This window comes from Clavelina lepadiformis, chromosome 7 (genome assembly GCF_947623445.1).
Source record: "Clavelina lepadiformis chromosome 7, kaClaLepa1.1, whole genome shotgun sequence".
NCBI classification, from domain to species: Eukaryota; Metazoa; Chordata; class Ascidiacea; order Aplousobranchia; family Clavelinidae; genus Clavelina; species Clavelina lepadiformis.
This window is the reverse complement of record NC_135246.1, coordinates 9,519,279-9,540,761: the sequence shown is the minus strand read 5'-3', so window position 1 is coordinate 9,540,761 and position 21,483 is coordinate 9,519,279. Positions and strand designations below refer to the sequence as shown.

Below are 21,483 nucleotides of genomic sequence, written 5' to 3'. Positions count from 1 at the left end.
TTTGGAGTCGTGAAATAAATTTAATTTTCATAAATTGAATTGTTTTTTGTTAATTTTTTATTCGCTTTACTGTTTCCATTACGTCTTACGAGATTCTTTTATTAATGTAAGCTGCATTCACTGTACTTCAGTGGATTGTGTGCACTTGTATAATTTTGCCAGAGACAAAAATACCACTTGAGATTTGTAATTGGACGTTTATTGTTTTAACATCATTAACGTGTAGGCTACCCCTCAAGGGGTTGCATAGAATTTTTTTTTCTAAAATGAAGTTGCAGTTCAAAAGGTTGAGAATTCGTGACTTAGACAACATTATTATGTTTAATAGTCATAGCTAGGGACAATTGTTGATATCACATTGTTGTGTAATTCTGCATTTCCGGTATAAATCCAGATTTAATAGTCTTGGTACACGTGTGCATAATGTCATACTTAGTGCAGTATGTTGTGGTCAGAGGTGATTTGTATAAGAAACTGAAATGGCCTATTGGTGCTCTTATTGCTCAAGCATGTCACGCCTGCAGTGCAGTTATTTATCTCTTCAAGGAAGATCCTAATGTTGTGCAGTACACATCTGATATTGACCACATGCATAAAGTTGTTTTGGAGGTACGTTAGCTTCACCTGTTTATGGTTAAGTTTAGACTCATTTTAAATTGTTTTTCCGCATTCAAGTATCACGCACTAAAGTTTACAATGTTTGACTGGCTTATTTTAATCCAATCCACAGCAATATATATATCCACATTTAGGACAAAAATTGCCGTAGTGTACATGGACATTGTGTAACAGAGCCAAACCTTATTCACAAATTTAGCTCTAAGATTGTGTTACATCTACTGACAGTTTAATAGCTACTACAATATATCTAATTCTTTAGAAAAACATCCACCACAGACAATCACATTACAAACTTTTTTAATACCAGTAGATTAAGGTAGAGGAAAGCAGAAATATTGAAATCATATACACCAACTTTAGGGATGTCTCGAGTCAGGGAGACCATGACAGTTGGTCAAAGGGTGTTGCTCACCTAAAATGTTTTATTTGTGTTGATTGTGTAGTCCCAGGCTTTATTTCAAGTGGAGAATAAATTCTTATTTTCGTATAGGTATTCCTTGAGCTGTAATTAGCATTCAGAGTAGGCTCTTTTGCTGAAACAGGCATTTTTCTTTGTCAGGTCAGTTTGCTGAAATGGATCCGATGCAGTCATTGTCTATTATTATACTAGAGTCATTCCATGTATAATCAACCAGGCCCTGTAACCACTACTCTTGGATTTTGATAATTTCAATATATGTTATAGACCTTGGAAAATCACAAAGATTAAAAAAAAAATTTTTAAAATATCTCCAGGCGTTTTCGAGTTATTCAAATTTGAATTTTTCGCCACACGATGGCTTTTGGTTAGTGAGCACTGGTCACGCTTTATGATTTTCTTTAATATCTTTATTTCTGAAGGTAGAATAATGAAACAAATGTCAAATTCACCATTTTTGGGGTCAAGGAATTCATTTAAGCACATAAAAAACCTATATCACACCTCCTTCATGGAGTAAATTAAGTTTTTTCATTAATGTCAAAGTTCAAGTTTACGATGCAATTACAAAAATAGCAATCGCATTGGAAACATAATTTTGCACTTTTGTGTAGCATGGTTCATGTATTTTCATGTATCCAAAAATTGGAAACTTGTTTTTTGTGCTTTAGGAGTAAAGTTGGTTTTAACAGCAAGCACTATTTTTATGATTCTTATAAGATATAAAATGCAGATTTGAGCAATATCGTATAACTGGTCATGAATATATGCAAGGTTGCAATTCCAAGGCACCAACTGCTAGTGTTTAAAGATTATTCACCAAAAAAATTAATTACTGCCTGCTAATGGTGCACTCTGAGAGAGGTTACAGTAAATTCGAGTTCCTTTTTGAACTTCAATTTGGCCTACTCCTATTTTGATTCTTGACCTTAGTACCATACCCAACAAAAGATCTGGCACACAACAGTAAAAGCTATTGCTCAAGCTAGTAACAAAGCAAATTGTAACGATCATTTGCATGCAAGATTGGTCCTTATTTAAATACTTTATACCAAGTTATCAACCCCCACAACTTTTTAATATTAGTGGTCTTTCCTCCTCCCAAAGCATAATGGGTACACCTCTAACATCTATGCAGTTTTCACACATTAAATGTAAAAAGAATACCTTAAAATGAGAGCAAGACAATACTTAACACAATATAAAATTGCCAAGTCAATATGTAGGCCTAGTAACATGACTGTACAAAATTGTACATACTGTTCATAAAATGCCTATGTCACTATGCCAAAGTTAAAGAATTGTCATTCTCTATCGGTGTAGGCTTTCATCAATGTTTTTAAATCTTCTGCAGTGATACTGTACGATCTTCCAGTTGTTGTAATCGGTGCAGCAACTTTGCATAGAATTTGCTGGAAAGGAACCCAGCATACATCGTCCTTTGATGGCCAAAAAAATGTATTTGTGGGACCTGGTGGGTGCATAAACTTCACTTGGGCATCCAACTGAGCACTGTCGACTCCGTCGATTAATCCCATCCACTACTTTCCTTCATAGTTGCAAGCTACATAGTCATTCACACCAACTTGCAAATCCTCTCTGTTGCAATGTGAAAAGTAATGAATGCCTGTGAATTTGTTATCATCACTTGTTCGCTTGTATCCTATTGAAGATTTCGAAAGGGGTTGAAAATGGTGGAAAGATCATGTTCCAGGTATTGTGCTTCCTAATAAAAACCTTGATGCCATTGCAAGCCTGTCCTTTTGTAAATCTTCTGAATGCAAAAACTCGAATGCAATTCCATTGATGTTGTCACAACAATATTTATAGAATGCTTGTGTGGTTGTAATCTGGTCAGATGTAGGTCTTTGTAAGCTAGCTGTCTTAACCAGTCGTTTAACAGTACCTCCAACACCATCACATGGAGATTTCCCGTGACTGGTTGCAAAAAAGGACCAACACGCTTCCAGGTTGAAATCACACTTGTGATGGCACAAATTCGGCATATTTTTATAATTTTTGTACTGTCCAGCGCAACCGTCCGAGAAATATTCAACTTTAGTAATGGTGCTGGACAAGCTTGGAATCAATGCAGTGAGTTTGTACAAAAGCCCATGCACAAAAGCTGTCATCTGAATCAAAGCAAAATGACTGCTGTATCAAGATGTGATCTTGCATGTAATACACAACAGCGGGGTGGATTGTACATTGCTGCTGGTTCCAGTGATAGCTTTGTACTTCATCTTGGATTGTAAAAGTGTAATTCTCAGCGAAATCCAGCAAAATCACACAATTATCATCTGTTAAAGAACTCTTTCTGGAGTTTAAGTATCTAGATTGGCATTTAGCTATGAATGAATGCTTTGTAAGATCATCCAACTAAAGAACTCTTACAATTTCTTGAATCCATTCATATCTCGTCATTAATACCGTGATAAGATCCATCCTGTCTCTAGACTTCCATTGTTGGCATTGGACTTCATCATCAAGTTCCTCATCATACTGTGCAAGCAAAAAGCCTTCTAGTGCTTGAGACCCAGGACATTGTTCACAACGATGCAACACGCACATTTTATTCTCCGTGCTGCACACTATTTTGTCAATCAATGTTTTGTATGTTTCATTGTTGTTGGCAGCATCAACCAGAAGGATTGCATTTTGATGTTGGATGCACACACAGACAGAATGACTGCCTTTGGACGATACGGGGACACACCATTTGGGACGGAGTGAACAAAACTTTGAGAATCCAATCTTCAGCTCGGGATATTTTTCGCAAAATGTGGCATATAATTCCTTCAATTTGCACAAAATGAGCCTCTTTTGCTTATGAACATTTTTGGAAACACTTACATAATCTTTAATTCCAGGCATTAAACAGGTAAATTCATCATTTTCATACATAGATGTAACTGCAGCTTTTGTGGCATCAGATATTTTGTTTCTTCCTGGAATAGTTGGTTTGGACAAAATCCCATCAGATTCTTTTTCTTTCATTGCTCGTTTAATCAAATACTCAGATTCACCAAAATAGGCAGCAGCTTGCTTAATTGACCAGGATTGGGGTTTCAGTGTGAGGAGCATTACTTTTTCATTATATGAACTTGCACCAGCAATCTTTGTTTTGACATGTTCCATTAATAGATCTTGGTCATTTGCTTTTTTCTGCAGCAACTTGATCTCATTTGAAGTGAAGGTAGTGTTTTCATGAATTGTAATATTTTCTTCTTCCGTGCCAATAACAGTTGCAAAAGAGTTTTCTAATTTTCGTGCCACCTTTGATACTTTATCTTTTGCTTTTAGAATACGCTGTCGTTTTGGTAGACTATGTGAAGGTCCAACTGGAGACACGCCAACAGATTGAAAAGTTTCATTTAACGTTTCTTTTGCTAAATCTTGGTGAAACTGCGATTTTGGATTACAATCAAAGCTGAACTTTAAGCTGTCAGAATCACTTGTAGATGGATTTGAACTTGTTTCTGAATCACCCAAACAATTATTATCTGTTTGAAATCTTTTGTAGCATGTCGCACAAACGCGCCATCCAGGTTTAACGCACATTGAGAGTTTTTCCATCTTTTTGGCAATTCCAAGTGTAATTACAATGCTACCTTTGGCTTTTTTCTTGTGAGATTTATAAATGTCACAACAATTTTTGAACCTGTGCTCAAATCTTGGCGCCAAAAATATCTCTTTGTGGTGCATGCATAAATTGGCTACTTGCTCTGCTTTGTCTTTCAAAGCAGTTCTCCATAACAGTAACTCTCGGTCTGCGAAACATAAACTTCCCAAAGGTATCAATTCAATTTTTGCTGTGTATAAGGTTTTATGACAGTCTTGCTGCAACAAAACACCAATACTACAACACTCCATTTATAACAGATAAATGCTTTATTATCATTCTAAATCTAAACAGAGTATTGTTAGTTAAAAGGAGGAGGCTAGAACTATTATAGGCCTATAGTTGCTATTTTCCCCGTAATCAGGTAGACCAATCCAATACCTGTATTTCTCTTTTTTTATCTCTACAAATCTACTGCAGATGCTAGTTCTGACAATAATGCAAGGCTACTATTGCACTAATATCTGCTCAAAATTGAGCCTATGGTAAATGATAAAACACTTCAAATACACTTTCGAATTAAAAAAACTAGAACCAGTAGACCAAACATTTAGATTCTTGCTGGGCTTTGAAATTGAAACAAAAATCAAAACTCTTAAGTATTTTCCAATGATTGTTAAAGGTCAGGCAATTGCAATACAGTACTGATATACTAAAAGTATTAGGTTTTGCCAGATTGCCATAGGCTAGCCAAATTGCTCATTGGTCCCTTATATCATTTTCAATTTGCAGAAAAATATCTAAGCCATTTCATCAAAATCAAATTGACTCAAACTTGATATCATAAAAATAGTGCTTGCTGTCAAAACCAACTTTACTCCTAAAGCACAAAAAACAAGTTTCCAATTTTTGGATATATGAAAATACATGAACCATGCTACACAAAAGTGCAAAAATTATGTTTCCAATGCGATTGCTATTTTTGTAATTGCATCGTAAACTTGAACTTTGACATTAATGAAAAAACTTAATTTACTCCATGAAGGAGGTGTGATATAGGTTTTTTATGTGCTTAAATGAATTCCTTGACCCCAAAAATGGTGAATTTGACATTTGTTTCATTATTCTACCTTCAGAAATAAAGATATTAAAGAAAATCATGAAGCGTGACCAGTGCTCACTAACCAAAAGCCATCGTGTGGCGAAAAATTCAAATTTGAATAACTCGAAAACGCCTGGAGATATTTTCAAAATTTTTTTTTTAATCTTTGTGATTTTCCAAGGTCTATAACATATATTGAAATTATCAAAATCCAAGAGTAGTGGTTACAAATTTTTAAAAAATTGGTTGATTATACATGGAATGACTCACTATGTTTATACTGTTAATTAGGGACTTCACGTTTACTGACACCAGTTAGTTTATTTACATATCACTTTATTATTTCTTACTTTTTAACTAAAACTTCCTCAGTTGTGGGCTTCTCAGCTGCTTTGTAGTTTTATGTTTTTAATCAATTCTAATTGTTATTTCTTTATATATAAACCTCCTGGAGATAGAAGATGCCATTGTAGGCAAACGATAACCATTTAATATTACAGTAAATACACCAGTTGGCATATTGTAAACTTATTTTGCTGCTATTTATTATTCATCTTATGTTTTCCTATGTATTATATTTTTTGGGGCGCTCTTGTTTTCAAAATCAGCCCATAAAATGTCGGGCATGGGTTAAATAAGTGAGAGTACTTTTTTTTTGAAACAAGACTCCTCGTTAACGTCTCTCTCAATCCTGTTGTGTTGTAAGCAAAGGTTAAGTAAAAGTTACCAAGATTATATCAGCGCATTAAAACTAAAGTGCGTTAAGTTCAAAAACCATGTGTGTTTTAAGAAAAACAGCTTTAAGTCAATTCCCATCTATCAATTTTTTTTGAATGTTGTAACCACTTGTCATAGATTTTGATGGTTTAGATATATGTTGTAGAGCTTAAAAAAATATAAAATTGAAAAAAAAATTTGTTAAATATTTCAAGCCGTTTTTAAGTTACTGCGTTTTAAAATTTCCACCACTTGAGGTATATTAGGTTGGTGAGCACTGGTCACGCTTAGTGATTTTCTTCATCAGATCTATTTTTTAAGTTAGAATAATGAAACAAATGTCATTTTTACCATTTTTGAAGTCAAGGAATTCATTTAAGCAGATAAAAAGTCTCTAAAACATCTCCTTCACGTAATAAATTAGGGTTTTTGAATGAAGATCAAAGGTTAAGTTGATACGATACTATTAAAAAAATAGCAATGATCTTCGAAACAAAATTTTTGAAGTTTTTTTAGTATGGTTCAAGTATTTTCATATCTTCAAACATTGTGAACTTGTTTTTTGAGCTTAAAGAGAAAAAAGAGTTTGAACAACTACACTATTTGTGACACTGTCACACTTGGACATAATTGATCCAGTGGGGCGAAAGACAAAGACACTTCATAAAACTGGAAAACTGAATTCGTATTCAAGTCAAAAGTAGAAAACGATCCAAGACATAGACCACATAATCTCAACTACCTGCCCACAAGCAATGCTTTGTAGACAAATTCTGATATCGTTGGTGATTTAATTGCTAGTTATACTCACACATGATAGAACATTCACAGACTTCAGGTAGTCATAATAGATTTATGTGGATATTTTGACTGAAATACAAAAAACATTTTGATTAAGCCTGATAGAAGGCATAAACATAATTTTCTTAACTATTGCAAAAAGTTAAGTTTTGTCAATTTTCTATAGGAAAAAGGCTGATTTAAGGCACAGGACCTTTATAATGGAGATTGGGCAGTGTTTTGAAACATTGAGTTGGGCACATATGCAGTCCTAAATATCTTAAGAGAGAACACAGGTTAATATTTCTCAAATCAAATTTTCAAAATTAACCGTCATTGTCCATTAGCGTAGGCATTCGTGATTGCATTGAAATCTTCTGCAGAAATGCTGTAAGACCTTCCAGCAACTTTGCAGAGAATTTACTGGAATGAAACCCGGCACATATCATCCATTGAGGGCCAAAAAATGTATGTGAAAGGCCTGGTGCACAAATTGCACTTGTGTATCCAGCTGAGCAATGTCTACTTCTATCAATTGTGTCCACCACTTTCCATCATACTTGCAAGCTATATAATCATTCAGAGCAACTTGCATGTTATCCCTGCTGCAGTGTGAAAAGTAATGAACACCTGTAAAGCAACATCCTTCACTGATTCGTTTGTATCCAACTGAGGATTTTGTGAATGGCTCTAAGTGATGGAATGATCGTGTTCCTGATATAATGATTCCCAACAAAAACCTGGGTGCCATCTCAAGTCTATATTTTTGTAAATTATCTGAATGCAAAAATTCAAATGCAATTCCACTCATGTAAGAAGAACAGTGTCAATAAAGTGATTGTGTAGTTGTAATATGATCAGATACAGGTCTTTGTAGACTTGCTGTGTTTTGGCAAACGTTTGACAGTACCCCCAATTCCATCACAGGGAGACTTACCGTGACTGGTTGCAAAAAATGTTGTATTGTGATATGAAACAAGCCTAATGCTTAGCAGAATATCAATCATAATATGTTAACTATAATTATTGTATCTATGAAAACATAATATTAATATCGTGATAGGTAAAATTAATTTCAAAAAATATCAATTGCATGTGCCGCCATTTGTTATTGTTGAATGATAGTGTCCGTTGATCCAAACTTGACGTTGTAAAATGTAGTGTAGTTGTTCAAGCTCTCTGTTCTCTTTGAGCTCAAAAAACAAGTTCACAATTTTTGGATATAGAATAATATTTGAACCAAACTACAAAAGACTGTAAAAATTTTGTTTCGGAGATCATTGCTATTTTTTTAATTGCGTTATCAACTTACCATATGACCTTCACTCAAAAACCCTAATTTATTACGTGAAGACTTTTAGAGAGACTTTTTAAATGCTGAAATGAATTCATTGACCCCAAAAATGGTAAAAATGACATTTTATTTGTTATTCTAACTTCAAAAATAGAGATATTGAAGAAAATCACTAAGCGTGACCAGTGCTCACCAACCTAATATCCCTTAAGTGGTGAAAATTTCAAAACACAATAACTCGAAAACGGCTTGAGATATTTAAATTCTTTTTTTAATTTAAATTTTTTGAAGCTCTACAACATATATCTAAACCATCAAAATCTATGACAAGTGGTTACAGGGTCTGGTTGATTATACATAGAATGACTCTTTAACAAAATGCAAAATGTCTGTCTTAAACCACTTTGAGCGGTAGAATGAATGTGCTTTTCCAAAGCACACAAAACAATTTGCAAGGTACTGGATCAGGTTACATCACTTTATGTGAAAGTGTTCATTTAGCAAACTCTAAGCAGTCTTTAAATGCATACGAGGATGGAGAAAAGTGCCATAACCTTGCGGAGTATTGCAATGTTATTGTGAAAGAGGAAATGTGCCACTTTAATCATTTCTTACCGTGTAAGATTCATGACCCACATTACTTTTGAAACACACCACATTGTAGCTTCTTTTGTAATTACAATAATTCCTGGGAATTGTTTTATAATATTGGGGCTTTGAAACGTTTTTAATTTATGACCAAATTTTAAATACACCTCGTGAGCCAAGTACAGCTAAGAGAATTTTGAAGTCACAACATCAAAAGTGTATTTTATATTTTTTATTGTTACAGTATATATTTATTTATATATGTTCATATTGATACTTTAGTATCTGATTACACTTTGGTGTACTTAGGCCAAAGATGAAGAATCACTTCACGTGTTAGCACGATCACTTGAAGAAAATTCCATAGACTTTAAACTCTGGATTGAGCAGCCTGAAAATTATGCGACGTGCTTGGTTGCCAAGCCATACAAGAAGGAAGATATTGAACAATATTTTAAAAGTTTCAAATTATTTAGATAATAGTATACAAATTCCCGTACTCTGATTGTGATAGCGGTGGACATCCCATTTATATGTGTACTAGTTTTAAGTTTATACTGGACTGCATTTCATAACATATTAAATTGTGTTTTCACCTTGCGTTGATGCTTGACTCATGTTTTCGCATAATTAAAGAATTACTTTAGAAAATCATTTTATTTTGTGTGGAATATATTGGCTGCAAAGGCTTCAACATTGTGCTGTAGGAATTTTTTTAGAGAATAAAAGAAATAAAGCATTAATAAAAGTGATATACGATATTAAGAAACACTCAGATGACATAGCTGTCGTTAATGGTGACTCATTACATATCATCTCCCCAAAATATGACATTTTTGAAAAAGCAACATTCTTTTTTCACTATCCATTTTGTAGAACTGAGTTTTCGAATTGTATACGATGATGCTTGTTTGCTTTTAGTACATGTAGGAAAAGGATTATCGAGCAATGCTGACATTCATTGTTTATTCCTCTTCATTGTATAGTTATTGCAAAAGGTGGATTTATAGTTACTTTCATTTGCATAATTTCTCATGACATCAACTCCACAATTTTGTCAGTAGTGCCTTGTATCATTTACAAGTTCTTGTAAAATTTTATAAATATTTGTTTACTGCATTGATAAATTCTTATGATAACTTTGCAGAAATAACAGAAAAAAGATGTAACTTTGAGAATGTGAACCTCGAGAGTCGCCCCAGAGATAAAAAAGTTTACTGGGGCCTTTTCATTTGTTGGTAGAGTACAAGAAAATAAGTATTTTTGCCATTTTCTGATAATACTTTTAAAGCAAACTTGGTAAATTGCAAAAAGTAAGGCATTTCAACAGGGCAAATTATTTTTCTATCTGTAACTTCACCAGATATGTACTTCTATAAACTTTTGCATTGATTACATCAATCGGTTATAAATAAGTAATTGTCACCACATCGCACTGCAGAAAACAAGTGGTTTATAGCCATGTGTTTTGAACATACAATAACAATAATACAATACCCATATAATGCTGCAACTCTGACAATATTATATGCAGGTGATAATATGTGATGCCTTCTGTGGATTGTTCTGTTGGTTTTTATGTGTTTATTACATCGAATGCAGGCCAAATATCTTGTTCTGAAATGTATCAAAAATTTTAGATTATTTCAGGCTATCCGGGTAGACTAATTCTTGCTGGTCTACGACACAATTATCTTGCACAAAACTGGTCCATGATATACAAAGGTTGGGGGACCACTGATGTAGAACATTAAATTTTCAAGGTGTTTTACTAGGAACTTAGGTAGGAAAGACATATGGATTGTGAGTTTAAGAAAATGTTGGCTTCCAAGAGGCGCAAGGTGGAAGATTTGTATGAATATGAAGGTTGCAAAGTTGGCAGGGGTACATATGGACATGTGTACAAAGCGATCAGCAAGGATCCAAATGAAAAGAAGGAATACGCATTAAAGCAGATTGAAGGAACAGGAATTTCCATGTCTGCTTGTAGAGAAATTGCAGTAAGATATAATTTACCTTTTAAAAACACAAGTATATACATATTGAAATTTGGTTGATGACTTGAAATTTGTATTATGTATATTTTGCTTATAGCTACTTCGTGAGCTGGAACACCCAAACGTGATTTGCTTGCAAGGAGTTTTTCTCTCACATGCTGATCGAAAAGTTTGGCTTTTGTTTGATTTTGCAGAACATGATTTGTGGGTGAGAATGCCAATATTTGGTATCTTGGTAATATTACCAAGCACAAACAGATTTTGAGATGTGTTCATGTTCTGATGCCATGGTTTCAATAAAACAGTGATACATGATAATACTAATTAACTAGAATTTATTTTGCAACTGCAGCATATCATCAAGTTCCACCGTGCTTCCAAAGCAAGCAAGAAAGGAATGACAAACATTCCAGCCGTTACTGTGAAGTCACTTTTGTATCAAATATTGGATGGTATTCACTATTTGCATGCAAATTGGGTTCTGCACCGTGACTTAAAACCTGCAAACATCCTTGTCATGGGTGAGGGTCCAGAACGAGGAAGGGTAAATATGTGCTGATTAACTGAACATAAAGTATGCCAGGCGTTTAAACTGTTAAAGAAATTACTGTGAAATAAATAGGAGAAATAGAACAATATCTTTTTGTTCATAACAGAACAACCAAACATGATTAGCAATCCACGTGTTACTTTTTTCTCATTGTCTAAATATTACTTTTAACTTTTTTGGTTTTAAATATCATGTTTCAGGTGAAAATAGCTGATATGGGCTTTGCAAGGTTGTTTAATTCCCCATTAAAACCCCTCGCCGATTTAGACCCAGTTGTTGTCACGTTCTGGTATAGAGCTCCTGAATTACTGCTCGGAGCAAGACACTATACGAAAGCAATTGGTCAGAATTTCAAATAATACAATTGTGCTGTCATAATATTTAAATCCTATAAATATTAGTTCACATTATTTGTTTTGTTATTTGTAAACCTTGCTACCATTAAGATTGCTTATTTTTTTATTTAATTAGACATCTGGGCAATAGGATGTATATTTGCTGAACTTTTGACCTCTGAGCCTATATTTCACTGTCGACAAGAAGATAGCAAAACGTCCAATCCTTATCATCACGACCAGTTGGACAGGTCTTACATTAAATCTATTCATTATGTCTATTGCTTAAATGTGTTGTGCAAGTTATATGTCAAACCATGTCATTTGATACCTGAACAGAATTTTCCAAGTTATGGGTTTTCCCATGGAAAAGGATTGGGAAGATATTCGAAAAATGCCGGAATTTCCAACCTTCCAAAAAGATTTTCGAAAACAGAATTACACCGGCTGCTCACTTGTGAAATATTTAGAAAAACACAAAATTAATAAGGATTCAAGAGCTTTTGCGTTGGTGAGCGATCATCAGTTTTTCTCATTTTTTAATTTTTTTTAAACCCTGTTGCACTTTAACAAAGCTACATATTAAAAATCTAATCGCTTCATTCATATTTTACGAAACAAGTACTTGAGTGACTTCTGTTGATTGCAGTTGTTGAAATTACTAACAATGGATCCATTGAAAAGGATTACATCAGATCAGGCAAAAAACGATGGTTATTTTCAAGAGGAGCCACAACGTGAAAAGGAGTAAGATATAAGACATGACTTTTTAAATAAATAGTAAAATTACAGTGAAACATGGTTAATTCATGCCAATATGGTCAATTTAGTGTTTTTGGTTCTGGACCTATTCCTTATCCGAAGAGAGAATTTCTAACTGATGATGACGGTGATGACAAAGACAAGTTAAAACCAATGAAGGTACACGACTTGTGCACGATCATGCTTTATGGTACATCATAAATTGCTTTCAGATATGTTTTAGCTTTTTCCATGTCCAATATATACTGTAGTTGTTAATTTCTAAAAACTAACTTTGAAGAAGTGTTGTAAACTCAAAAAGATATTCCAACAATCATTGATCTTTCATAACAGCACCATGGCCATGCAAGGGACAAGGGTATGATGATGAATGACCAGTCTGGACAGCCTCCTGCAAAACGACCCAAGTTTAGTTCTGGAAAAGAAGGCCAGTCAGTGAATCTTCACCACCAACAACAAGCTCAACAGGTACCAGAATTTGAATGTCACTACCAATGTTCCCTCTAATTTTTCACGAGTCTGAGCAAACACTCTAACTTCCTGAGCGGTCCCTTGGACCACTGTGAGCAACATCAGACGTGCGCGTGGTCATTATGCGTTTATTCTATTTTCAATTCAGGGTGGATTTTTTTCTTGTGCGCTGCACAGATTTTCTGTGCGCGGCGACCGTGTCAGCAGTGCGCATTTGCGCACGCGCGCAGCTTAGAGGGAACATTGGTCAATACCATCAAGCATTACTTCCCACTTCTTTAATATGTCTTTTGATAAAAAATAGTTAATATAACAAGATTATTACTAAATTTTTCAAACATTCGTAACTTGTAGATTGTGTTTTTTTGTAGTTTCTTTTCCAAAAAAAATCTAAAATATGATATGTACAGTGCACACATATCAATGGTATACTAGTCAATTAATTGCCAACATATGATGTTATCATAAGAGTGGTATAGAGACTCCCATTGCGTAACCATGAAGAATTTGATGATAAGTTTTCAAATTTCTTACTTCAAACAGGACAAAAAATAAAAAATACTACATATTAGAGGACTTTAATATTGACTCATCAAAAATCAACAATAACTGCCAAACTAGAAAATACTATAACTTAGTACGTAAGTTCTGGGGCTACTAATCTCATTCAACATGCAACAAGAGTAACTGAAGCATTCGCTACATTGATTGACCATATATATAGAAATAATCAAAATCAGGATAGTTATTACTCGGAAATCATATCACATGACTTATAAGACCATTTTCCTATTTATATTGCAATAAAAAAAGCACAATATATGACCAATGTTAGATAAACCAACAATGCGACTAATAACTTAAAACTCCATGAAGCTCTTTGTCACTGAATTAAGTAACATCTGTCAAAATTTACACGGCGATAATAAGACATTAGACAGTGCAGAAGGATTTCTTAATAAATTACAAAACTTTTTTGAAAAATGCTTCCCTTGCAAAACCGTCTGTCGAAGGCATGCAAAGTTATTACAAAAATAAACTGTTTCATAAATGGACAAGACAAAAAACCAGCTTCACTTTGATACATGTTAAAAAATGTCGAAAAGGTTGACCAAACTCAAAGAACTATTTAAGCACATGCACTATAAAAACCAATTTTAGGAAGTTCACAACGATACAAGCAGGACTTGGAAAGTCATTAACGAATTATTGAACAAACATAGTCAAACAATTATTTTAGCAAATACACTGAAATAAATGGTGCGACAAATACTGACCCAACTGAAATTTCAAACTTTCTAAATGAACACTTTGGTCACAAAATAGCTGATGAATTTAAAGACACTGAAAAATCTCATGACTGTACTCTCTATGTTAAAAAGATTTATTTGAAAAAATTGGACTATGTTGAAACAGTTCAGTGGGAAATTGAGTATCAAGTAAGGCAATTAAAAAGCAACAAATCACCAAGAATTGATGGCAATTACTATGATAGGCAATTACTTATCATGTTTAATTACTATGATAGGCAATTACTTATGATATTTAATTGCTATTGCATTTGTGGCAAAGCTAACGAATTGATAAAATTATATTTGACATGTAGACAACAATATGTCAAGTTTGGTGATTACTTATCAGAGCAAAGGCACATCTCAATAGGTGTGCCACAAGGGTCAGTATTAAGGCCACTGCTTTTTCGGCTGTATATAAATGATCTATCCAACGGCACTTCCCTTGGAACAAGACTATTTGCTGATAATACAGTATTATACAATTCATTTTCAAATATTGCAGAAATTGAAAAACAAATGACAATCGAACTTAATAAGGTAAATAATTGGCTAAAAAAATAACAAGCTTTCTATGATTTATAGTAAAACTTTTTTCATGATATTAACACTTAAAAACTGCAAATGACTAAAAGTAAACCAGGCCGTGAATGGCGAGAATATAGTAACGGCTACCAAAATTAAATATCTAGGCATAACACTAGATGAACAATTTAAATGGAATTATCATGTTGAAGACCTTTGCAAAAAAATTTTGAGAATCTTTGGTGTCTTCTACAAAATTCGACAAGTTACCAATAAAAAGGTTTTGATGACGTTATGCTATAGTCTAGTTTATAGTGCTTTACAATATGGTATATTGGCTCGGGGATCTGCATCAAATTGTGTTTTAAAACCATTAAATATAATTCACAATAAAATAGTAAGACTAATTACCTACAGTAACAAATATACCAAACTAACTACACTTGATAGCGCAAAAGATATTCTAAATATATCTCAAATCTATCAGTTAGAGACAGGCAAATTCATGCATAACTATTACACAAATCTTCTTCCCCAAATATTTAATGACTATTTCAGCGAAATCCAAATAGTACACAAATACAATACTAGATCACCACAGGACAACTTATTCTCGGCCCGAACCAAAACAGTAACAGGTAAAAAAAAGTTACAATTTTGAGGACCCAAGTTTTGGAATAAACTACCAAACAATATAAAAAAATTAAGTCTCATAAATATTTCTCATATCAATTGAGAAGAGGTTGGTACTGCTCGGATAATTATGACTAAGGTAATAAATGTATGGTGATTAATTTCTTTTGCATCATTTTACTTGCCACAATTATTGTTAATTTTCGATTTGGTTAACAAAATTTTTTTATTCTGCTATTAGTGCTGTAGTGTAGTTTATTTTATAGTATTATTTTAATTAATTGAGTTTCAGTTTCCTATCCGTTTTAATTATTTCTTTTGCAATAGAATCTGGGGCAGCTGACCTAGATGACCATGACCATGTAAGGACGTTTCGCTGCCCCACACCAATCAATTATGTTATGATACTTTTTAGTTTACTTTTAATGGTGAAAATAAACTCTCTCTCTCTCTCTCTTATCGTTTATAGTCAATGCACAGTGGAACGGGTTCCTATCACCCTGAACTGACTACAATAAGTGGCAATGGTAGTTCGGTTTCCTTGCAACAAACACAATCGAACAGCAGTATGCCAATGACTTCATCGAGCATTGTCAATCGACACCACGCCGGCGCACACAACCAGCACCAACAAATGCAACAGCAGTCGCAGCACCATCAACGGAACTTCGGTTCTGGCGCATCCTCGAACAACACTTACCGTGGAATGTTTTAACGATAGATCATATTGCACCTGATGCACGTATGTGACTTTGCACCTCGAAATCTATATCAAAGTTTAAATATTTTACCTATAGGTTAAAATTCTCCCCATGGTGCCTAATCTGTCCTTTCTGGTACAGTTAACGTTAACTGAAGTCAAAATGTCGGCAGACTTTTATGTATTTTACTTCGTATTTAAAATGGTGAGTTCATTCCGTTAAAAATGTAGAACTGGCGACAAAATAGCACATCACAAACATTTGTAAACACTTTGTTCCGAGTGCCCAATGCTGTATAAAGTACATCCCCCAAAAAATCTAAAAATGAATTGTTTTCGTTTAGTGTGTACGTTCACTTTCGTTTCACCATTCTCTATTGCCACCTGCACTTATATTTTTGTTTCTGCATATCATGTTAGCCTTTTATATACGACCTGTTTGTGCAACACTTGTAAAAGTTGATTCGTATAAAGGCATTAATCTTCTTTTAATTTTGCTTCATGGACTACTGCGTTAACCATCTGATTTTCTTTTGTGCAATTAACTAAACAACTCGTCTTGTTTGTTTTATTCTTTGTGATGATATTTCACGTAATCTTCAAAGCTTACAGTTACAGCCAAGATTGTCATTCCGCGCCTTTCATTGCAAAATGTAGATAGTAGTCGTTTGGCACTCGAGCTCTGGCTATAAAGCTTTTACGAAGTAGCATTTATTTTAGTACGGAGACAGATCAGTCAATCCTTTATTTTATTTTTTTATTTTATTTCATTTTTTGATTTATTTTTTATCGTTATACCACTAATCCGTCTCGAAGACCAGACCAACTACAGGATGAGGCTAACAGTTGACGGACAACGCGCTCAAGCTGACTTGGCGTCAGCTTCAGATTAGTTAGCCTAAATCGCGTATGTTGAATCGTTTTATTGGAAGTTTTAGGTTTAATGGCCGTGCTACCTGTTATCGTTGAGCTATTAACATTATTATTATTATTTTCATGCAGGTTTTAAGCCATTTTCGATAACAGCGACTAGCATTATTTGTTTTCGACACCCACCGCGTTAAAGACTAAAAATAAACTGATAGAAGTGACTCAATATTATGGGCAAAACCTAAGACTGGGCTTACTAAAGTAAAAGCAAGCTAAAATTACGGAAGAAACCAAACGGGCAAAGCCTATGCTTACATTGGTTTAGTCTCACCAATTTGTACATAAAAAGCATCGGAGAAAGTTTGATTTGTGAATTGTAAAAATTGCTTTACACTTCTGAATAAGTTTTAGAGTTTGGGTAAAAGTACTTACTGAACAGCATAAACTTACCGTAAGTAGCCTAAAGGGACTGATCGTATTTTTACTACTTAGTTTAGTTAGATAGATTATTCCAGCGTTAACTTTATAGGACGCTATGGAAAAGTGTGTTAAATAAGTTGACGTTTTTACAATGAAAATAGGAAGATTGCTTAATGGCAATGGCTTGTTGAATAGGTCTAAGCTATGAGCCACGCTTACCCGCTTCTGATTACTCCAATTTTACTTCACTTATTCTGTATAAATGTAGATAATTTAATTAATTAGAACTTTACGTTCAAATATTTTGGCCTATGTATTGGTAGTTGGTCGAAAAATTTTATGCAAACGGATTACGGAATGAAAGTCAGGGGCAATAAGTACCGTTAGGATTACGTTCTGCTTGTTGCCGGAGAAATCCGTGTGTTAGATGTTTGATTTTCAACATTTTGCAAAAAATGTTTGTTGGAATACCACCACGCAAATCTTGCATTTGTGTGGGCGTGATTCTGCAAAAGTTAATATTCGGTGAATACTTCGATATTTCATCGTCACAATATCAACTTGGGTGAGTTTTGTGTAAAATAGTTTATTAGATAAAAGTCATTTAACGTAACCTATCGTAAAGTTTGTAACATTGTTTATATAGAATTCTGATACCGTAGATGGGAAAGAAATTTGGATTAGGGATCAAACAGTCTAAATCCGTTCGTAGAGGTTGTTTGAGTGTTTGTTATTATTTACTGTCTGACTATGCAAAATCGTATGCTCTCTTCAGCACTACGAGCACAATTTACGTTATTGTCCTTTACGATAATGAGTAGGGCCCGCAAAAGTCAATAAAGTCAAAAATTTTTAAGGACCTCGTCTGACCACGAATCAAAGAATAAAGTTGTTTTCAGCACCTAGGGGATTGTTTCTAAGAAGTTTATAGGTCAAAATAAAGTCAAAATTTACAATAAAGTCAAAATTTTCAATAAAGTCAAAATTTGTCAAAATATGGCTTTTTACAAAGTTTTTGTGTTTCTTGTGGATCCTCGTGGAAGCATTGTAAATCAGGAACTGCGACACAATTAAACCATATCAACCCATAAAAGCGGGAAAGTAGTCACAATGCCCACTTGGATCAGCAGTAACTTTTATCGCAAATTGTCCATAGTTTATTCATTGTTACGTATTTAAATAATTCTTATAAAACACTTCCTCTTCATAAACGTAGTATTTTCGAAGAACAACAGTTTGGATTTTAGGAATAGCCTACTGACATTCTGTAATAAAAAAATGCCTAAGCAAGCTAAATCGTCTTCAGCAAAAGTTAGACAGATTTGTCGAGATTTTTCTGATGAATTTAATGCAACTCCCGGGGGTGATTTAAGGTGCAATTTTTGCGAGGTTATAGTGAAGTGCGATAAAAAGTATTTTGTTGAAAGCCACAGGAAAAGTAAACGCCATCAAGCTGGATTGGAGCAACAACAAGCATTCCCTGTTTAATTTGCTGTTTATTAGAATTTATCATGCGGAGAAAATCGAGGCAAAGTGCCCTTTTCACAAGATAACACAAGCTACCTAAGTCTATCGCCAAAAAACACGACGCACTTTTTATAATCCATAAAACACCTTGACTTTTCGACAAAATATTACGTTTGGGTCTGAAATCGACAAAATATTATGTTTGGGTAACTGGAGGAAGAACTGTGGCCTGTACAAATAAGCAATTTCGTTAGGTCAAAATAAAGCCAAAATTTGATAAAAATAAAGTCAAAAAAATTTTTTTTTAGGTCAAAATAAAAATGGCCCTAATAATGAGTAAAGCATTACTGCTAATCCATTTAAATCAGTGCACCTGCCTCGACACATAAATGGCACACTTTGTTGTGGCTCGCTATTCACGTTGTTGAGCGATTTTAGCCAAATCGCGCCGATGGCTGTTATTTCATAGAAAGCGCAATGCATTTTAAATTTTTACACAGTTTAAGGTATTAAGGCAGTTTAACAGTTTAATCGTGATATGGATCCCTGTTTTTCCAAAGCATTATTCAAAGCTTGAGTTAAATTACACAATCTTTATATTGCCAAACAAAGTGTTTGGTTTGATCGCCATGTTGAAAGGAATATTTTGACACTTTGTGACGTCATTATATTCCCGCCATTAACATCACAGACAAAGTCACAACCCCGCCAAAACGAGAAAACGCTTACTATTGTAGCAGTTACCACGCTTGTAAGAGGGTTACTGGAAACGTGCAGTTATTTGGCAATTACCATACATTATTTTGCGGTTTTTCTTCGCAGCCCAGCACCTATTTCACAGTTATTTTAAATGATGCAGATAAGCAGATGAAAAGGTGATGCACAGCTATCCTGTCTATGCGTATTTTAAAGTGTTTTACTCGACTACTTTATCTAACTGACTTAATTTGACGTCTGTTTCATTTGGTTGTGACATTTTGTACCGGTAGGCCTACTTGGAATTTCATTGTACTAAATATACCTATAACCTATGCCACGACTGTAGGATGCAAGCACGCACACGGCATTTTAGTGGGCTATTGTTAAACGTCTCAAGTCCGAACGAATTTCGTCTGTGTATATAAAAATGCATACAAATTGTGTTGTATCAATCACTAATTGGTTACCATTGATAACGGTGCGCTTTCAGTAGTGGTTTTATCACAAAATTTTTCTATTTTTTCCTGTCCTTCCTTTTCTCTGGATCTTCTTGGATCTGGATTTTCTCTTTCCTCACTCGCCGTGTATTTCTTTATTTTTCCTAAGCTGTTAGCGTTACCGGCTAACCTAATATTAAAATGGTTGCCACTGCAGTATAAGAGCGATAAATAAATTGTATTGTAACATGTGCAAACGATCTCAAAAGCACTTTTTAAGCCCTGTTTGTACTGGTTCCAACACAGCAACTCAATCAGTAAATAATAACTCACATTTGATTTACCTCTGGAATTTAATCTATTATGCCAACTTTCTACATCATTAATTGTGCAAACACTTTGCCCATAAACGCTCCACGCGGATGGCCCTCATGTTGTATTTTCTATACAAGTTTTTTTTCATTTACGTCATGAATGAACGCAAGGAACCTGTTTTAGCCTTGTTTGCCAGACTTTCAGATAGAAATAGAATTTTGCCACGAGTCGCAAAACAGAGTGCCATTAAGCGATTGACAAGTGCAAACACTCCATAGCTTTCGCTATCTAGCATTTGCAGACCCAGCTATTGCATTTGGCGAAAAACTGCATACCATAAATGGAAGGAGCATCCTTTCCTTTTTACGTTTGGAGAGGCTGTGGCCACTCCTTGCTACATGGCCATTTCAAAATCCATAACAATGCGTTTTATTGGAAGATCGCTTTCAGCTGAATGTTCTGCCATTGATTCGGAAATGGCCACGCGTAAGTTGCTTAGCACGGAAGCATAATCAACAGCAGAACGCCATGACATGAGACAAGTAACCAGAAGTACAGTGAGACCTCGTTAATCCGAACAATCGGAATCCCTGTTATCCGGCACAAAACTGCCGGGAACGGATTTCTTCCTATGCATTTTACCCCTTTAATCTGGAAACCCCCCTGTCCAACGCGGACACAAAATTTTTGGAACAAATATACTAAATAAATAGCAATACAATCCGATAAACCGGATTATGATTATGATTCAGTGAAGTGAAAATGATTCACGATTGTCCTAGATACAGTAGTTAGTTGACGAAAAAAAATTATCAAATTTTCTACGATGGCTTATTGCCTTATAATAATAGTCTGTTTTGTATCATAAATTAATGTGCAATCTGTTTAACTTCCTTTTGGGTGTCTTAGAAATTGTTGTGTTGCACGT

At 34.4% G+C, this 21,483-nt stretch overlaps 2 protein-coding genes across 2 annotated transcripts; both read left to right on the top strand.

The window, feature by feature from the left end:
• The first annotated feature begins 206 nt into the window (after window positions 1-206).
• LOC143465073 (putative peptidyl-tRNA hydrolase PTRHD1) lies at window positions 207-9,736 on the top strand. Its single transcript, XM_076963216.1, has 2 exons — window positions 207-609; window positions 9,392-9,736. The coding sequence occupies exons 1-2, from the start codon at window positions 424-426 to the stop codon at window positions 9,560-9,562; spliced, it is 357 nt and encodes a 118-aa protein (XP_076819331.1). The 5' UTR covers window positions 207-423; the 3' UTR covers window positions 9,563-9,736.
• Window positions 9,737-10,341: 605 nt separating this feature from the next.
• LOC143465072 (cyclin-dependent kinase 8-like) lies at window positions 10,342-16,913 on the top strand. The gene is made up of 10 exons (XM_076963215.1): window positions 10,342-11,082; window positions 11,177-11,287; window positions 11,432-11,623; window positions 11,830-11,971; window positions 12,101-12,215; window positions 12,304-12,475; window positions 12,614-12,711; window positions 12,795-12,885; window positions 13,060-13,194; window positions 16,117-16,913. The coding sequence occupies exons 1-10, from the start codon at window positions 10,879-10,881 to the stop codon at window positions 16,360-16,362; spliced, it is 1,506 nt and encodes a 501-aa protein (XP_076819330.1). The 5' UTR covers window positions 10,342-10,878; the 3' UTR covers window positions 16,363-16,913.
• The last annotated feature ends 4,570 nt before the right edge of the window (window positions 16,914-21,483 follow it).